Raw genomic sequence first — 17,781 nt, forward strand, 5'->3', positions numbered from 1 at the left:
GAAATCCCTGAATGCTTTTTAGGATTGCACATGCCTCAAATCACCAAAGGTCATGGACATTAAGGATCAAATTGCTTAAATACAGAGATAATAGAATTATCTCATTATAGAGATGGCCCATTTTCATTACAAATCCAAGGTAGTTTAACTTCACTATCACTTGAGGTTTTCTTTCTTTCTTCTCCCCTCTGCCTGAGTAGCTATGTAAGCAAGAGGACTCCACTGAGATCAGTCAGACTCATGGGTTTCCAAGGTGTGGGAGGCAACCAAGGTGTGGGAGGCTCATACCGTGTTTACCCAAAAATAGGACCTACCCCTAGACTGATTTTTTAATCTGTGCCTAATATAATCCCTACCCCCCCCCCCCAAAATAAGCCCTAGTGAAGGGGTTGGGCGTGGCCAGCCCAGGAAACAGAGAGAGCATGCAAGCCAATGGGGTGCACAGCAGCCGCAACCCACGCAGTGTAGGTGAGCTGATTGCTTGTCCAAGCAGCAGACAGAGACAGAGGCATGGCAGGGGAGTGTGACACCCAAGGGACCAGCAGGCTGCAGCTGTTTCCAGATAGCGTTGGTCCCTGCACATTTGCCGCCTTTTGTGTGTGTGATGGGGGCTAGAGTACCCAGCCGGGTTAATCACCCTGAAATCATGTTTTCCCCCAAAATAAGCCCTAGTGGTTTTTTGTTTTTTTATTGGAGCCCCAAAATAAAGTTGTTAGGCAGATATTGTACAAACACCAGTGAGTGCTTCCTGGATTTGAGTCTTCTGGCTGATAAATGAGGAAGGTTGTCACGCACCGGTAGGAATGAGTGGTTCATTATTTTTCTTTATTCTCTCACTAGTGCAACTTGCCTTCATAAAGCTGGTGGAACTATATGGCTCAGAACAGGAAGCCAGCAAGTTGAAGTGGTTTTAATCCATCCGCATTAAGTTTCTACAATGCTTGTAGAAGAATCTCATCCCTGCAGCCAAATAGAGGTCAGAACATAGGACTAACATAAGTGAAGCGACCTTGTTTTCAGAGTGGCTGGAAGAACTGACTTGGAGCAAGCCCATCCCTCACCTGCATGAATGGAATGGAATGGAATGGACTAGAATGGAATAGGAATAGAATAGAATAGAATAGAATAGAATAGAATAGAATAGAATGAATAGAATAGAATGGAATAGAATAGAATGAGAAGAATGGAATGGAATAGAATGGAATAGAATGGAATGGAATAGAATAGAATAGAATAGAATAGAATAGAATAGAATAGAATAGAATGAGAAAGAATGGAATAGAATGGAATAGAATGGAATAGAAGAAGAATAGAATAGAATAGAATAGAATAGAATAGAATAGAATAGAATAGAATAGAATAGAATAGAATAGAATAGAATAGAATAGAATAGAATGAGAAGAATGGAATAGAATGGAATAGAATGGAATAGAATGAGAAAGAATGAATAGAATGGAATAGAATGAATAGAATAGAATAGAATAGAATAGAATAGAATAGAATAGAATAGAATAGAATAGAATAGAATAGAATAGAGAAAAATGGAATAGAATGGAATAGAATAGAATAGAATAGAATAGAATAGAATAGAAAGAATAGAATAGAATAGAATGAGAAAGAATGGAATAGAATGGAATAGAATAGAATAGAATAGAATAGAATAGAATAGAATAGAATAGAATAGAATGAGAAAGAATGGAATAGAATGGAATAGAATAGAATAGAATAGAATAGAAATAGAATAGAATGAGAAAGAATGGAATAGAATGGAATAGAATAGAATAGAATAGAATAGAATAGAATAGAATAGAATAGAAGAATAGAATAGAATGAGAAAGAATGGAATAGAATAGAATGGAATGGAATGGAATAGAATAGAATAGAATAGAATAGAATAGAATAGAATAGAATAGAATAGAATAGAATGAGAAGAATGGAATAGAATAGAATAGAATAGAATAGAATAGAATAGAATGAGAAAGAATAGAATAGAATAGAATAGAATAGAATAGAATAGAATAGAATAGAATAGAATGGAATGGAATGGAATGGAATGGAATGGAATGGAATGGAATAGAATAGAATAGAATAGAATAGAATAGAATAGAATAGAATAGAATAGAATGAGAAAGAATGGAATAGAATGGAATAGAATAGAATAGAATAGAATAGAATAGAATAGAATAGAATAGAATGAGAAAGAATGGAATAGAATGGAATAGAATAGAATAGAATAGAATAGAATAGAATAGAATAGAATAGAATAGAATAGAATGAGAAAGAATGGAATAGAATGGAATAGAATAGAATAGAATAGAATAGAATAGAATAGAATAGAATAGAATGAGAAGAATGGAATAGAATGGAATAGAATAGAATGGAATGGAATGGAATAGAATAGAATAGAATGAGAAAGAATGGAATAGAATAGAATAGAATAGAATAGAATAGAATAGAATAGAATGAGAAAGAATAGAATGAGAAGAATAGAATAGAATAGAATAGAATAGAATAGAATAGAATAGAATAGAATAGAATGAGAAAGAATGGAATAGAATGGAATAGAATGGAATGGAATGGAATAGAATAGAATAGAATAGAATAGAATAGAATAGAATAGAATAGAATAGAATGAGAAAGAATGGAATAGAATGGAATAGAATAGAATAGAATAGAATAGAATAGAATAGAATAGAATAGAATGAGAAAGAATGGAATAGAATAGAATAGAATAGAATAGAATAGAATAGAATAGAATAGAATAGAATAGAATGAGAATAGAATGGAATAGAATAGAATAGAATAGAATAGAATAGAATAGAAAGAATGGAATAGAATAGAATGAGAAAGAATGGAAGAATAGAATAGAATAGAATAGAATGAGAGAATAGAATAGGAGAAGGGAAGAGTTGGAAAGTTGGAAAGACCTTGGAGGTCTTCTAGTCCAACCCCCTGCTTAGGCAGGAAGCCCTATAGCATTTCAGACAAGTGGTTATCCAATCTCTTCTTTAAAAACCTCCAGTGTAATGATGGTGGATTTTCTTATGGTGTAATGAAAATGGCCTTATGAAGTACTCCCAGACTTCAAGCACCAAAGGCTGTGGCTAATGATTGCCCAAAGGATTAAAAGAACCTCCCTGAGAGTTTTTTCTGTTTTTAAAGCTGAGAGTTGCCCATAAACTATGAGGTGGAGATGGTTTGTTTGCTGGTTGTTGCTTTTTTCACAGACATTTTTGGATTGTCCATAAGGCCCAAGCATAGTATTGTTGTACAGTATGTAGCATGACAAGGCAAGAAGAGGAGGAGGAGGAGGAGGAGGAGGAGGAGGAGGAGGAGGAGGAGGAGGAGGAGGAGGAGGAGGACAACAGGGGGGAAAAGTTCAACCACCCTCTCTAAAAAATCCATTCTAAGAAATGTTAGCTCAGCTTTAATCACTGACTTTTTTTTTATTCAGAGTCAGCAATTTTTGTGGGTTCCCCACCCTCTTTTGCTTCAAAATCCAAACAGGCATCCAACAAAACATATGGGGAAATCATCCCACAGCTCAAATATTTGCATTTGATTTGCTTCGCTTTGCAAGGAAGATTTTCTTTCATCTTGGCTTCTTGGCTTCTTCCTCCTGCTGTAGCTACTTCTTTTTCTTGTAAACATTGTACAAGCTTAATGTCTTTTTTTTTTTTTTTTTTTACAAAAAAACCCCCCCACCTTGCTTCCTGGATGTAGTAGATCAAGGAAGCCTTATTCCTCTGAGCCTTGTCTTAGAGTGCCTGAGAAATGTAGAAAAGCTTTGAGTTAGTAAGTACGACAAATACAATGCATTTGTCAAGATGTTTCTGAGCATGGACCTCAGCTTGTCTGGGAAAAGTCTAATAAAGGAGGGGCTGTCATCAAGGAGTCATTTTTATTCTAATGTTCTCCTCTTAGTAAGAAAAGAAAAACATCCAACTGTTGAGTACTAAGGGGCTATTTCTAAGCCCCCTGCCTTAGGAAATAATGGCAGCATTTTTATTGTCCATGTTTATCTACATGGGTAACATTTTAGACCAGAATCCTAAATCTGATCCTCCATCTATGGAGAAATAAAGAATCTGTCCATTCAGCAACGAGCATCCTCCCACTTCATTAGCCCTCTTTTCAAATCACAAAAAGTTAAATTAAATCCTGGCTGTCTTGGGTTTTCTGCAGTGGTGGGATTCAGCCAGTTTGCACCACTTCGGGAGAACTGGTTGTTAACTTTCTGAGCAGTTTGGTGAACTGGTTGCTAGAAGAAATAATCAGGGCAGAGAACCGGTTGTTAAATTATTTGAATCCCATCACTGGTTTTCTGCCATATGAATTGAGTGAGATTATGCCCCAAGATAGAAAAATACTGAAATACCCACAATGGAGGAATGGATTGTGAAGATGATGGAATTTGTAGAAATGGCAATATTGACTTGTTCGATTGAGGATAATACAACAGGTACTTTTCTTAAAGACTGGGAACTTCTTATGGACTTTCTTTTTTGCTGAAAATGGAATAAAATAATTTGGCGATTTATAGATTTTTTGATTAAGAAGGGCTTGAACATGGGGAGAAGAGAGTTCTGGTGGAACTTCAAAGAATGACAAAAAGTTCAAAATTGCTGTAAAGCAGATTGGAAGTCACTTCTTTATTTATCTTTTATTCTCTTTTTTTTTCTATTTGTATTACCTTTCACACTTTTTTGAAATCTTTTCTGAGCACAATGCTCTTCCTATTTTTCCTCCTGTCCATCTGCTCAGTGTGCAGTCCATTTTTAATTAAGCTACATTATCTCTAATTAAGACATTAGTAATTCATAACTCCTCTTTGCTGATTCTTGTTTAGGATTGAGATTTCATTGACTTCCCTGTGTGATACAGAATTTTATGTCTGGAAACGAAGAATTTTCATGCAGAAGACTAGGCAAGATGACGGAAGGAAGGGAGGGAGGAAAGGAGGGAGGGAGGAAAGAAAGAAGGGAGGGAGGAGGGAGGAAGGGAGGAAAGAAGGAAGGACTCCTTTTTCCTTTTATTCTTCATTGATTTCATAATCACTCAAAAATCTTGTCAATTTAATACATTGATAACTAGATGTCTATTAGCCAAGAATCTTACCTGCAGTAATTTATTTCTCTCACACCTTTCCTTGTGTGTGTCTTTCCTCTTGAGGAGACCAAGAGAAATGTAGTTGAATTACCTTCTGAAGAAAGAACAAAGGGTAGAGACAGGATTGTAGCTAGAGAAATTTGAGGCTGTGATGCCACCTACCGTCAAGAATGAAGCCAATGACCCAATAGGAATCTTCTAACGCTACCAATTAGCCTCCTTTTCCTGCCTTTCAGCTTCGGGGGTCACCATGCCATACTGAAAATACAAGATTTTGTAAGTGCCACCTTGTAGCCTGGAAATTATAGATATGCTGGTTAGTGAGGACAGGGAAGAAGATTTAGTGGGGGATTTATGATTCAAGCACAGTCCTTTTGGACTGTGTAAAGAATAAATGAGGAATTGCAAAGGTTCTTTTTTGTTAGTGGTCTTCAGAGTTTTTTTCTCCTGCTAGATAGTGTCCAAAGCATTAAATAAAATATTATCTCTGATGCAGATGGAAATGGCTTCATAGAGTTGAGGATTCAAGAAAGCTTTTATTTTTTGTTTAGGTTTGTCTTTGAGTTGGGCAATGTAGTAATATTCTCAATAAATAAATAGGAAGAAGAGATGTCATATAGATGTCATACAACCTGTTACTGTGTCTTTTCCTGGTCTCTCCTTTTTCCCTTTTCTTGACCCCAACTCAGGAAAACTGCTGGGTTCCCTTTATGTCAGCAGCATACTTGACCAATAAAGAATTCTATTCTATTATATTCTTCTTTCCAATCACATTAATAGTCTATTATATTCTATTACTATACTATTCTGCATTCTATTTTATTATTTCCAATCACATTAATATTCTGTTCTGTTCTGTTCTGTTCTAATCCATCCCATCCCATCCCATCCCATCCCATCCTATCCTATCCTATCCTATTCTTTCCAATCCTATTCTATTCTATTCTATTCTATTCTATTCTATTCTATTCTATTCTATTCTATTCTATTCTATTCTATTCTATTCTATTCCATTCCATTCCATTCCATTCCTTATTCTATTCTATTCTATTCTATTCTATTCCATTCCATTCCTTATTCTATTCTATTCTATTCTATTCTATTCTATTCTATTCCCTATTCTATTCTATTCTATTCTATTCTGCATTCTATTTTATTCTTTCCAATCACATTAATATTCTGTTCTATCCTATCCTATCCTATCCTATCCTATCCTATCCTATCCTATCCTATCCTATTCTAATCTCTCGTTCTCTGGGATCCTACCACCCCCTTGGATCAAATTCAAAGCAAAATCACATCCAAGGCATGGATCCATACAGCTTTCTGGAATGATCTGGCTCTCTTTTGCTTGTTCTGATCTTTTTTTTTAATTTGTTCTCATTGAATGATATTAAAGTTTCACAATGGGTCCTACTGGTTTATAAAGAAGGCTGGATGAGCAAACTCGTCCAGCATCTGATTCTTGTTTCATGTCATAAATAAAATCACCCCCAACATGCAATGTGCCAAGTATGAAAAGAATAATTCCTCTGCCCTTAAATGCAGCAATTGGCTCCATTGCCTTTAGTAATAATAATGTGAACCAGACACTCTCAATAACCGGGGATGCTTGAGTTGTCCAATTCTCTAGCTTTTTATGCTTCTCCAAATGAGGCTGAAGACACTTTCCCTGGGAGACCACTAACAAGGGAATCAAGGCATTAAGAGCCCTTAAAGGTGGCTGAAAATTAAATCAAGATAGTTGATTGTCCTTGGGAAAAAAGCCAGGTCAATAATAGGTTCTTCTTCCTTGTTTATTTTTTTTTCTGGGGTCGAGAAATAAAAGGCAAGCTAGTTAACTCAAAATCCTGGCATTGTTCAGTAAATATACTTTTAATTGTCAATGGAGACACAACACACAGGGTACCCTTTGACATACCTCTGTGAATTGACTTGAAGAGACACGTGAGACTGATTTTCCTCTGCATTGTCACCTCCAGTCAAATCTGTCCTTTCAAGAGTTTGTCTCTCCTCTTTTTCTTTTTTGTTTCTTGGTCCTTGTTTTAGGTGACAGAGAGGTTTGTTTTATCATCTAGCTAGCTAGCTATCTTGTCACCTATCATCATCGATCATCACCATCATCATCATCTCTCTCTCTCTCTCTCTCTCTCTCTCTCTCATCATCCTATCTATTCTATCTATCTATCTATCTATCTATCTATCTATCTATCTATCTATCTATTACCATCATCCTATCTATTCTATCTACCTATCTATCTATCTATCTATCTATCTATCTATCTATCTATCTATCTATCTCTATCTATACCTACCTATCTATCTATCTATCTATTTTCATCTATCCTATCTATCTTCTATCTATCTATCTATCTATCTATCTATCTATCTATCTATCTATCTATCTATCTACCTACCTACCTACCTACCTACCTACCTACCCACCCCTTCCTGTCTGCCTGCCTACTTGCTTATCTATCTATCTATCTATCTATCTATCTATCTATCTATCTATCTATCTATCTATTTTCATCATCCTCTCTATTCTATCTATCTATCTATCTATCTATCTATCTATCTATCTATCTATCTATCTATCTACCAACCAACTATCCAACTAATCATCTATCTATCTATCTATCTATCTATCTATCTATCCATTTTCATCATCCTATCTATTCTATCTATCTATCTATTCTATCTATCTATCTATCTATCCATTTTCATCTATCTATCTATCTATCCATTTCATCTATCTATCTATCTATCTATCTATCTATCTATCCTATCTATTCTATCCATTTTCATCATCCTATCTATTCTATCTATCTATCTATCTCATCTATCTATCTATCTATCTATCTATCTATCTATCTATCTATCTATCTATCCATTTTCATCATCCTATCTATTCTATCTATCTATCTATCTATCTATCTATCTATCTATCTATCTATCTATCTATCCATGCATGACAATCAAACCATAAAAACAATTGCAAAAACAGTTATCCCCTGGATAGATGAACCCCCTGCATATCATCTATTTAAGTATTATGAAACCTAGGGCGGGGCTTACTGAAATTGCTTCCCCATGAGATTGGAACAGGAGCAAGTCCGATCTTCTTCAAGGAAGGGTCTTGGCTGGGAGGGGGAGGATGGCTGATTTTGTCAGGATTGGCTGTGTAGCCTTCCATTTGTCTTTCTGTCCTTGCTGCACTGCAGGAGAAGAGATTACCCAACCAGGCGATTTTTCATTCCTGTTCTCACTGCAGGAATCCAGGTGAAAAGATGAATGATGTGCCTCAAGCTTTGGGGGTTTTGCGATTCCATGATCTTGGAGGCAAACCAGAAATCGTAATAAATTGCCTAGTCCTACTTTGGAGAATTTATAACACTCGTTATACGAGACTGTGCCCAAAGAGCCGGCTTTTTTTTTTTTTTTGTTCAAACCTATGCAGTTTTGATATATATATCACTGTAAATTTGTACCAGATGTGTAGATTACTCCATAGGTCAAAATCTGGGAACATCATGTTCCATGAATATAATGCCCAAGACCTTACTGCAGTGATAAATTTCCTTTTAGCATTTTTTTTTCTTCTCTAGTACTACAAATATATTTAAGTACAGTTGATTTCTCTGTGGAATCATAGATTACTGAATAATGAAATATCAATGGAGTCAGTGAGGTTGCTGTAAGATGTCAAAGCGCTTCTCCGTTGCTGTTCGGCTGTCTTTATGTAGTTACATCCAGGTTTACTTACTGTTCCATCTTACCAGAAATGCTTAAAGTCAAATACTAAAGCAAACTTTGGACCAGTGGTAGGATTCAATTTTTTTTACTACTGGTTCTGTGGGTGTGGCTTAGTGGGCGTGGCAGGGGAAGGATACTGTAAAATCTCCAGTCAGAGGCGGTATTTGCCGGTTCTCTGAACTACTCAAAATTTCTGCTACCGGTTCTCCAGAACTGGTCAGAACCTGCTGAATACCACCTCTGCTTTGGACTAACCCTGCAATCATCTCCGGGCTTAGAATTTAAAATTGCTTCCTTGGACTACCAGTTGTGAAAAAAACCTGAGACCACAAGGTTGCAGATGTGGGAAATGTTTCCTCTTTCTTTCTATCTAGCGGTCATCTGGATTTTTGTAGGGCAAAAATCTGTTTTTATACCTTTACACGTATATCAGCGGACACTTCGTTTTAGAGTTTGTGCTTCATTTTATTAGCGAAGATGTGGCCAGATGGTCTTCGTGCCTTGAACTTTGCATTTGTCTTCTTAAAATTCTCTGTGTTTATATCCGATTTGGATCTGACATGATGGAAGAGTCTTCTTTGACAGTAATTCAAATTAAAGAATTTGTTTTCTGGTACCATAGAAGATGTGGCCCACCAAAGCACTTTTGGAATTTCTGCACTGAAGGAGTGGTGGTATGCTACCGGTTTGGCCCGGTTTAGCTGAACCGGTAGTAAAAAAAAAACCTCTGACAATCAGCTTAGAGGAGAAAGAAGAGAAAAGTGCAGGATCGGCCCTCCCATAGGCCTTAGCTGGTGTGCAGGCCTGTGCAGACTGGTGTTCAGGCCTCAGCTGGTGTAGGAAAAGCTGCATGCATGCATTAGGTGTGCACATGTTACGTGCACGCATGATCACTGAACCGGTAGTGGAATAAGTAGGATCCGACTGCTGCACTGAAGATCCAGTTTTGGTTAAAGTTTTGTGTGTTGCTAAATGCGAGCGAAGATAAATTGCTTTGTGATGAAACCAAAGTTCTGTAGGAAACACATATTTGTTTGTTCCTCCAAAACTAACTGACCTTATTATATTTTATTTATTATTAACCTTGGCCAAAAAAAAAAAAAGGTAATCACACAAAGATTTGTTTAAAGATTTGTTTTCCTCTTCAGACAGACACACGACAGGTTTTAAAGCAGTAAAACCATTGTTTGTATCACCTGTGGGGACCAAAGCCTGTGAAAAATCCAGGTGATTTCATCAGGCAAACAAAGGAAGAAACCTTTGGCAGGAAAATAAATGTTGTAAGTTAAAAGAGGGAGAGAAGCTGGTTCAGCGGCTGCTGGGAATCTTCCACACTTCTGAAGGGTTTTTTCTCCATCTAGTGGAAGAATGGAAATCTTCAGCTTGAAACAATTATCTGTAGTTATTGCATATAATTAAAAATGGCCATGGAACACACCCTCTGTCTTTAATTGGGTGCCCATCATCTGGAGTTGCAGTCCAAATTCATGCACAAGGCCCAAGTTGGGGATGGCTAGAATATTATTATTATTATTATTATTATTATTATTATTATTATTATTATTATTATTATTATTATTATTATTATTATTATTATTATTATTACAGAGAAGAACAGACATGTGGACACAAAGATCTGTAATTCTCCTAAAGCAGGAGTGTCAAACTCGAGGCCCGTGGGCCCAATCTGGCCTGCAGGGTGCTTAGATCTGGCCCCATGGGACTGGCCTGGAAACAGAGAAGGACCCAGCCCTCAGTACCTCTGCCAGCGAAAATGGAGCTTGGTGTGTGTGTGTGTATGTGCTCCATTTTCACTGGCAGAGGGCTAGTAAAACAAACTAAAAACAAAACAAAAGGAGAAATGTTTTCCCTTTTACATTTGAGCATGCAAGAAGGGACAGGAAAAGGGTAAGAGGAAAGACAAAGAAAAAGAAGGGAAGATGGGAAGAGAGCAAGGAAGGAAAAATAAGGGAAGAGGGGAAGGAAGGGAGGGAGGGAGGGAGGGAGGGAGGGAGGAAGGAAGGAAGGAAGGAAGGAAGGAGGAGGAAGGAGGGAGGGAAGGAAGGAAGGAAGGAAGGAAGGAAGGAAGGAAGGAAGGAAGGAAGGAGGGAAGGAAGGAAGGAGATTATGAGAAGGAGGTAGGCTCTGAGGGAAGTCCTGCCTTAACACTTGTCCACCACAGGTGCCCCGATATGAGTGACATCAAGCTGGCCGTGCCCACCATAGTCATGCCCACGGCCCCAACCACGCCTCACAACCCTGATGCTGCCCTCAGTGAAATTGAGATTGACACCTATGTTGTAAAGGCTTCAGAGAAAGAGACAAGTGTAGGTTCCTCTTTGGGCTGAATAAAATTAGCTCCCAAGGTGGCAGGAACTTGGGAGAAAATTTACGCATAGTCCTTGACTTTCAACTGTTTGTTTAGTGACTTTTTCAAAGTTACAACAGCACGGAAAAAAAGTGACTTATGGCCCCTTTTCACATTTACAACCATTGCAACATCCCCATGATCACATGATCAAAATTTGGATTCTTGGGAACTGTTTCATATTTATGATGGTTGCAGTGTCCCAGGGTCATGTAATCATCTTTTGCAACCTTCAGACAAGCAAAGTCAATAGGGAACCAGACTCACTGCACCACCGTGTTACTGACTGAACAACGGCAGTGATTCGTTTAACAACTGTGGCAAGAAAAGTTGTAAAATGAGGTAAAATTAACTTAACAGCTGTCTCGCTTAGAGAACAGAAACATTGGGTTCCATGGGGGGTCATAAGCTGAGGATGATCTATTAGTGACCCAGGACAAGGTTTACAAAGTGAGGTGGTGTGTGCCAGGGGTAGGATTCTACTGGTTCAACCCGGTTCAGGCAAACTGGTAGCTCCAAAGATCAACTGGGAGCGAACCAGTTCGCTCTGACTATCAGCTGTTGGGCCCTCCTACCCATCTGTGCTTTCTTTCCAGATTTTCCAGCTCAGCTGCTTCGCACGGCACAGTGGATTGCCGCGCATCAGCTGTTTTACACACAGGGCTTGCAGCAGAAGGTGAGTTGCAAATGCTGCACGCACGCAAAGTGCACGCTCACCGAACCGGTTGTTACACTAGTTGAATCCCACCCCTGGTGTGTGCCACATATCCATACGTTTCAGGACTCTGTGTCATTAAAGAGAAGTGTGCTGAGGAAAAGTGTGAGAGTATTAAGAAGAGTCAATGAAAACCATATTGCGATTTGTATTCATTCTTTGCCGAATAAGTTTTCTGTCTTTTGCCACCCATCTCACATTTGTCTCAGAGCAAAGTGTCTGTGGAAATTCTCAGTCCTCCAAGCCATGATTGTCCCAAAGGTGTTTTTTCAAAATACTTTCTTGGTTTCACTTCTCATCAGTTCTGGCAGGATGGTGGGGAGGGATGGAAGGATCCGATTTCTTCGCAGTCATCTGGTTGTTAAGTACTCTCTCTGAGATTTGTCCAAAAGCCTAGAAGAGTTGAAATATTAAAAAGAACAAGAGATGATGGATACATGATACTTCCTAATATGGGAATTGCTTTATTAAGGGTTAGAAAATAGAGGTAAAAAGTAGAAATTGGGAAAATATCATTATGTATACTGCCACATAATATGATATATTATAATTACTATGTATACATAAATGTTAGAAGTTGAAAGATTATCATCATGTATATACCTAAACAGTTGTCATGCCCCTGTTGGAGTCTGATTCCGAGGGAGAGGTGGAACAGCTGACAGGGAGTGGGAGTGTGGCTCCGGTGGCTGTGGAGGAAACTGGGGAAGGGCACAGTCCGGCTGGGCATTCATAGGAAGACCTAGGCCCACCCCCTCTGCATCCTAGGGCACGCGGTGAGGAACAAATAAGGGAGCAACGTGGGTTATGGGGGAGAAGGAGGCCCTGATTCCCTTCATTGGCTGCAGCCGGGGAAACAGGATAAAGAGGGGGTTTGTGCACAGAAACTTGATGAAAGCAAAGCATGCATTATCTTTGTTTGTCAAGTCCTATCTGGGTTCTGGTGTCCTCCCAACTGTCTGTGTTTCATTATCTTTTGAGTTCTGCAATTCCTTATCCTGTCCTATCTTGGTAATTGCTGCAGTGTGGTTTGTGTTGGTTTTTATTTATAATTTATATGTACTTTTGGTTCAGACTAAATTTCTTCCCTTTAAAAACTGTTCTTGGGAGTGTTTTTACTCCAGCTGATGATAACTGAACATTGGAGGTCAAGTTGGAGGAATTAAAGGGACTTTACCTACTTTTGTGACTTTGTTGCTTTTGTGCCACACCCTGGGTCATCACAACAATATTATTAGTGTCGTTATTAATATTGTGTATAAAGTAAATTGACCCAGACAACACACTGTTCACTAAGCACTTACATATGTCAAAGAAAAAACTATAAATAAATATATATATTAAAAAATACTCTTTCTGAGAGCCATTGAGACCACTTGAGGATTTACCTGTGGAAAGGGAATTAACTTCCTATTTTCTTTCTATTTCACAGTTCAATTTCACCGTTTAGCATTGAGAGCACAAGACGCCAGAGACGGTCTGAATCGCCGGACTCTCGAAAGCGCCGCATCCACAGGTGTGATTTTGAAGGGTGCAATAAGGTTTACACAAAAAGTTCCCACCTGAAGGCTCATCGGAGGACCCACACAGGTGAGCAGCTCCAGCGATGTTGGTGCCATAAATATGTGTGATGTTAGTGAACCTTTGCAGCCAGGAATTGAGTGGTGATTGCAGCTGGATGAGCTGGACAGAATTCCATACAGTGCAGTTCTCTTGATAATTCCCACCTGCCATGTAATCCTAGAAACCCAGGCATTTCCCATAATAAGAAACACTTCTTCAGTTCCAGTATTTTTCTGTAAAGGTGGGGAAACAGGATGTGTACAGTCAACAAAGATGCAGGGCTCAAATCCAGTCAACAATCTGGATAAATTTCTTGTGATTTTCTTGCTCTAGAGGGTTCTTCATGGTTATCTCTAGTGACGTGACATTCCAGTTGGTCATCAGTTCAATTCAGGAGAAAAAGATGTAATGGGTATCCATTCTGTATCTATTCCTCCAGGCACTGAGAAGGACTCCCCTCCCCAATTTTTTAAAAATGTCTGTCTATCTATCTATCTATCTATCTATCTATCTATCTATCTATCTATCTATCTATCTATCTATCTATCTATCATCCATTAATTTATCAAATTTATATAGCCAGCAGTGATTTTGGGCAATATTGAAAAACCTCTGGCTATTTTGGATGGATTTGCATTCTCCAGATAGGATGGTATTTTGAGAGGAGCGGGAACCTCGGGACTGTAACTGATTAAAAACCATTGTTAAAACACATGCTTGACTACTTGCATTATGTCATGTGAGGGTTGCTCATTCACATGGTTGACTGATCTCAGGTGGGCTCACCTTAGGATGCTTTTATAGAGCCATCAGAAGGGGCCCAGGTCCTTTCAGTGCATCTGTATCATTAGCATCACAGTTAGATGAAGGAAGCTAGGATGCACAAAGAAAATTATACTCTTTTCAGAAGCATGTCTGAGGTTGCTTCTTGTGTCCTTCACCAACAGGGCTGGCTCCCTTTAACCAAAAACTCTCAGATTTTCCTTCCATCTGGTGGGCTTTGAACATTCTTATGGGCTACTGAAGAGCAGTGTTTCAATCTGGAAGGGATTCTGGGTAATCTCTTCATCTCTGTCTCCATCAGGACCTGAGTTGGAGCTGGGCTGCCAGAAACACCCTTGCATAGAAGGGTGCCATAGATGGCAAGCAGTCTAGTTCTTCTGCTCTTTATGGGTCCCCTTGATAGGGTTCCAGGAACCCCAAGGTGACCTGGCACAGAGACTGAACATTGCGTTCCCAGGTCCTTTTCAGACAAGATCTGAGCTGGAGACTTTGTACCGGAAAAGAATGGCAAGCCCCCAGGTCTTTCATGTGTAAGAAAGCTGCTTGTATCTCTCCTTGTGGTTAGCCTCACTCCCTCCTACAAAACCAGAAAAGTTATGAACTTCCCATGATGGCGTGATAGAAAAGGATCAACATGAAGCAACCCATCCCTGTGCCCCTGGGTTCTAACAGCTTTGCATTACCCTGCAGGAACAAAGAACTTCCATAAGTTCCAGGTCCTGTGGATGCTTTGGCCTCCCCTTGGAGACTGTCTCCTGAGCAGTCCTGTGCATTGCAATTCCTCCTTGGCTCAGAAGAGTTTCATTTGATGTACAGGTGTTGGACTCCCAACTGCCAATCCTACAGTGCAGTTTTACCAGAAGTCTCTCATGAAAACATCATGAGTTACATAAAATTATTTTAATCACCTGCATTTGAAAGTTTGCTTCACAATCAGCAGTCTTTTTACAGCCAATTAAGTAAAAAAAAAATATCAGTAGTTCTGTGCTTGAGAGTCAGAGTGCTCAAACTTGGAAAAAGTCTTCAGGGAGCTGCCTTTTTTTATTTAGGCCTCATAAAACAGAATTGTGTTGGCAGGTAGGAACTTGTTAAGGTAGGGAGTGGGACAAAAGATTAACAAAGCCTAAATAAGGATCTCTTGTTAAATATAGTGCATGTAGTCAAAATGGATAATAATCTAATAAACGAGTCAGTGAGCAGACTTGTTCCTACTAAAATATACTCTAACTTGCTTAGATCTGAACGACTCCATTTTTTTCCAGGCCAAAATGTTTAAAGATGTCCTAATGAGCTGAAAGGTCATATGCAGCATTGTACAAATGTTCCATGGGTTAAGTGATTAAAAGGAAATATATTCAATTCTAGCGTACAGCATATAAGTGATGCTTGAGCAGGGTCTACAGTATTGTCTGGGATGCCACACGTCCTCTTTACAACCTTGTTACTTTTTGGGAAGAGGCTGTGTGGCATCCAAAGCAGAACGTCCAGATTCAGTCACAGTTTTGTTGCATATAACATCAACCTTGTGGACCTCCAAGTTTCCCCTTTCCGCTATGTATTCAAAATGGACAGTGATTAATTTGTGTGTGCATATACATATATCTATTCTGTATCTATCTCTATATCCATCAATCTATCATCTATCTATCATCTATATCAGGAGTGTCAAACTCAAGGCCCGTGGGCCAGATACAGCCTGCGGGGTGCTTAGATCTGGCCCGCAGGGCTGTCCTGGAAATAGTGAAGGACTGGCCCGCGGTGCCTCTGCCAGCGAAAACGGAGTTCGTGAGGGCCACATGTGTGCCCTCTGAGCTTTATTTTCTCCGGCAGAGGGTTGCAGGAGGCCGTCTCAGACAAAAACGGAGCTCGGGATCCCGTTTTCACTAGCAGAGCACTCAGGCCACCACAGGTGCCCCCCAACACAAGTGACATCATGCTGACCCTGGTCATGCCCCTCCACCACCACCCCAAAGTCAAACACAATTCTGATGCGGCCCTCAATTAAATTGAGTTTGATACCCCTGATCTCTCTTTCCCTCTATTTATCTATCATCTCTCTATCATCTATCTATCTATCTATCTATCTATCTATCTATCTATCTATCTATCTATCTATCTATCTGTGTGTGTGTGTGTCATAGATAGATAGATAGATAGATAGATAGATAGATAGATAGATAGATAGATATAGATATAGATATAGATATAGATATAGATATAGATATAGATATAGATATAGATATAGATATAGATATAGGTAGGTAGGTAGGTAGGTAGGTAGATACTTTCTTTTGAGAGCAAGCAGCAGAATTTCATTTTTAATATGTGCCAGTGTGTTCATAGTAAAAAAAAAAAAAAGACAATAGAGGTTATCTTCTCTTTTGTAGGCCATTTGGGATGCTGAAAATTTAAAGGTTTTTAAGAAGAGTCTTAAGAGACTTTTAAAAGGTTTTTAAGAAGAGACTAGACAGCCACTTATCTGAAATAGTATAGGTTATCCTGCTTGAGCAGGGGGCTGGACTAGAAGACCTCCAGGGTCCCTTCCAGCTCTATTCTATTCTAAATTTTAGAATATCTCCCATACAAATGGTGTAGATTCAGGTGTATGGAAACTATTGTTGTCTTTATTTTTTCATTCCTATTTTTTTTAATGATCCAAGGCAATTGGGGTATCTTATGAACCAGGGATAAATGAATTAGGACAGCTCTGCACATAAGAAGAAATAAAAGCAAACAGATCACCGAAGCTTCTGTTGCTTCACTATAGTCTTGTATACAATCTGGGATTGTAGGTGAGCCGTTGCTGGAAGTTACATAACAAAGGAGTATGTTTTGTATGTTCCAAAACAATCATGCACCTGAATATATTTGTAATATCAGAGGACCGCCCCTGAAATGCTCCAGAGAAGCACCAGTTGCTTCTCCCTGGAACTACAAAGCAGCATTGTCTAATGGGTGAAGAACTTGACCCTCAAACCTCTGAAAGAAACTGGTGGGATTCCTATTAATTAGAAAGTTGTCTTCTTTCACATGCCGAAAATTGTAAGGTTCCATCCCTCTTCTCCAAGTAGGAGGACCACACAGAACTCCTCTGACAGTGAGAATAATTAATTAGTGGAATGGCTTGACTCCAGAAGTTGTGGGTGCTCGATCACTGGAGGTTTTGAAGAAGAGACTAGACGCTCACTTATCTGAAATGATATGGGGTCTCCTGCTTGAGCAGGGGGCTGGACTAGAAGACCTCCAAGGTCCCTCCCAGCTCTCTTATTCTGTTGTTCTGTTGGTATGAGAGACATCCTTAGCTAAGGGATTTTTTTTTTACTCTTAATGTAGAGTAGAGTTGAGTAGAATAGAATAGAATAGAATAGAATAGAATAGAATAGAATAGAATAGAATAGAATAGAATAGAATAGAATAGAATAGAATAGAATAGAATTCTTTATTGGCCAAGGGTGATTGGACACACAAGGAATTTGTCTTTGGTGCA

General features: G+C 38.8%; 1 protein-coding gene across 1 annotated transcript in view; it reads left to right on the forward strand.

Annotated features, from left to right (window-relative positions):
• Nucleotides 1-17,781, forward strand: part of KLF12 (KLF transcription factor 12) — a 233,940-nt gene that overhangs the window by 191,225 nt on the left and 24,934 nt on the right. The window contains exon 6 of the mRNA XM_087967505.1: nucleotides 13,381-13,538. Coding sequence (XP_087823631.1) covers nucleotides 13,381-13,538 — 158 coding nt within the window. The remainder of the gene's footprint in view (nucleotides 1-13,380; nucleotides 13,539-17,781) is intronic.

Source organism: Notechis scutatus, chromosome 5, assembly GCF_049901735.1.
Source record: "Notechis scutatus isolate UNSWTSFEM ecotype Mainland chromosome 5, rNotScu1.2, whole genome shotgun sequence".
NCBI lineage: Eukaryota > Metazoa > Chordata > Lepidosauria > Squamata > Elapidae > Notechis > Notechis scutatus.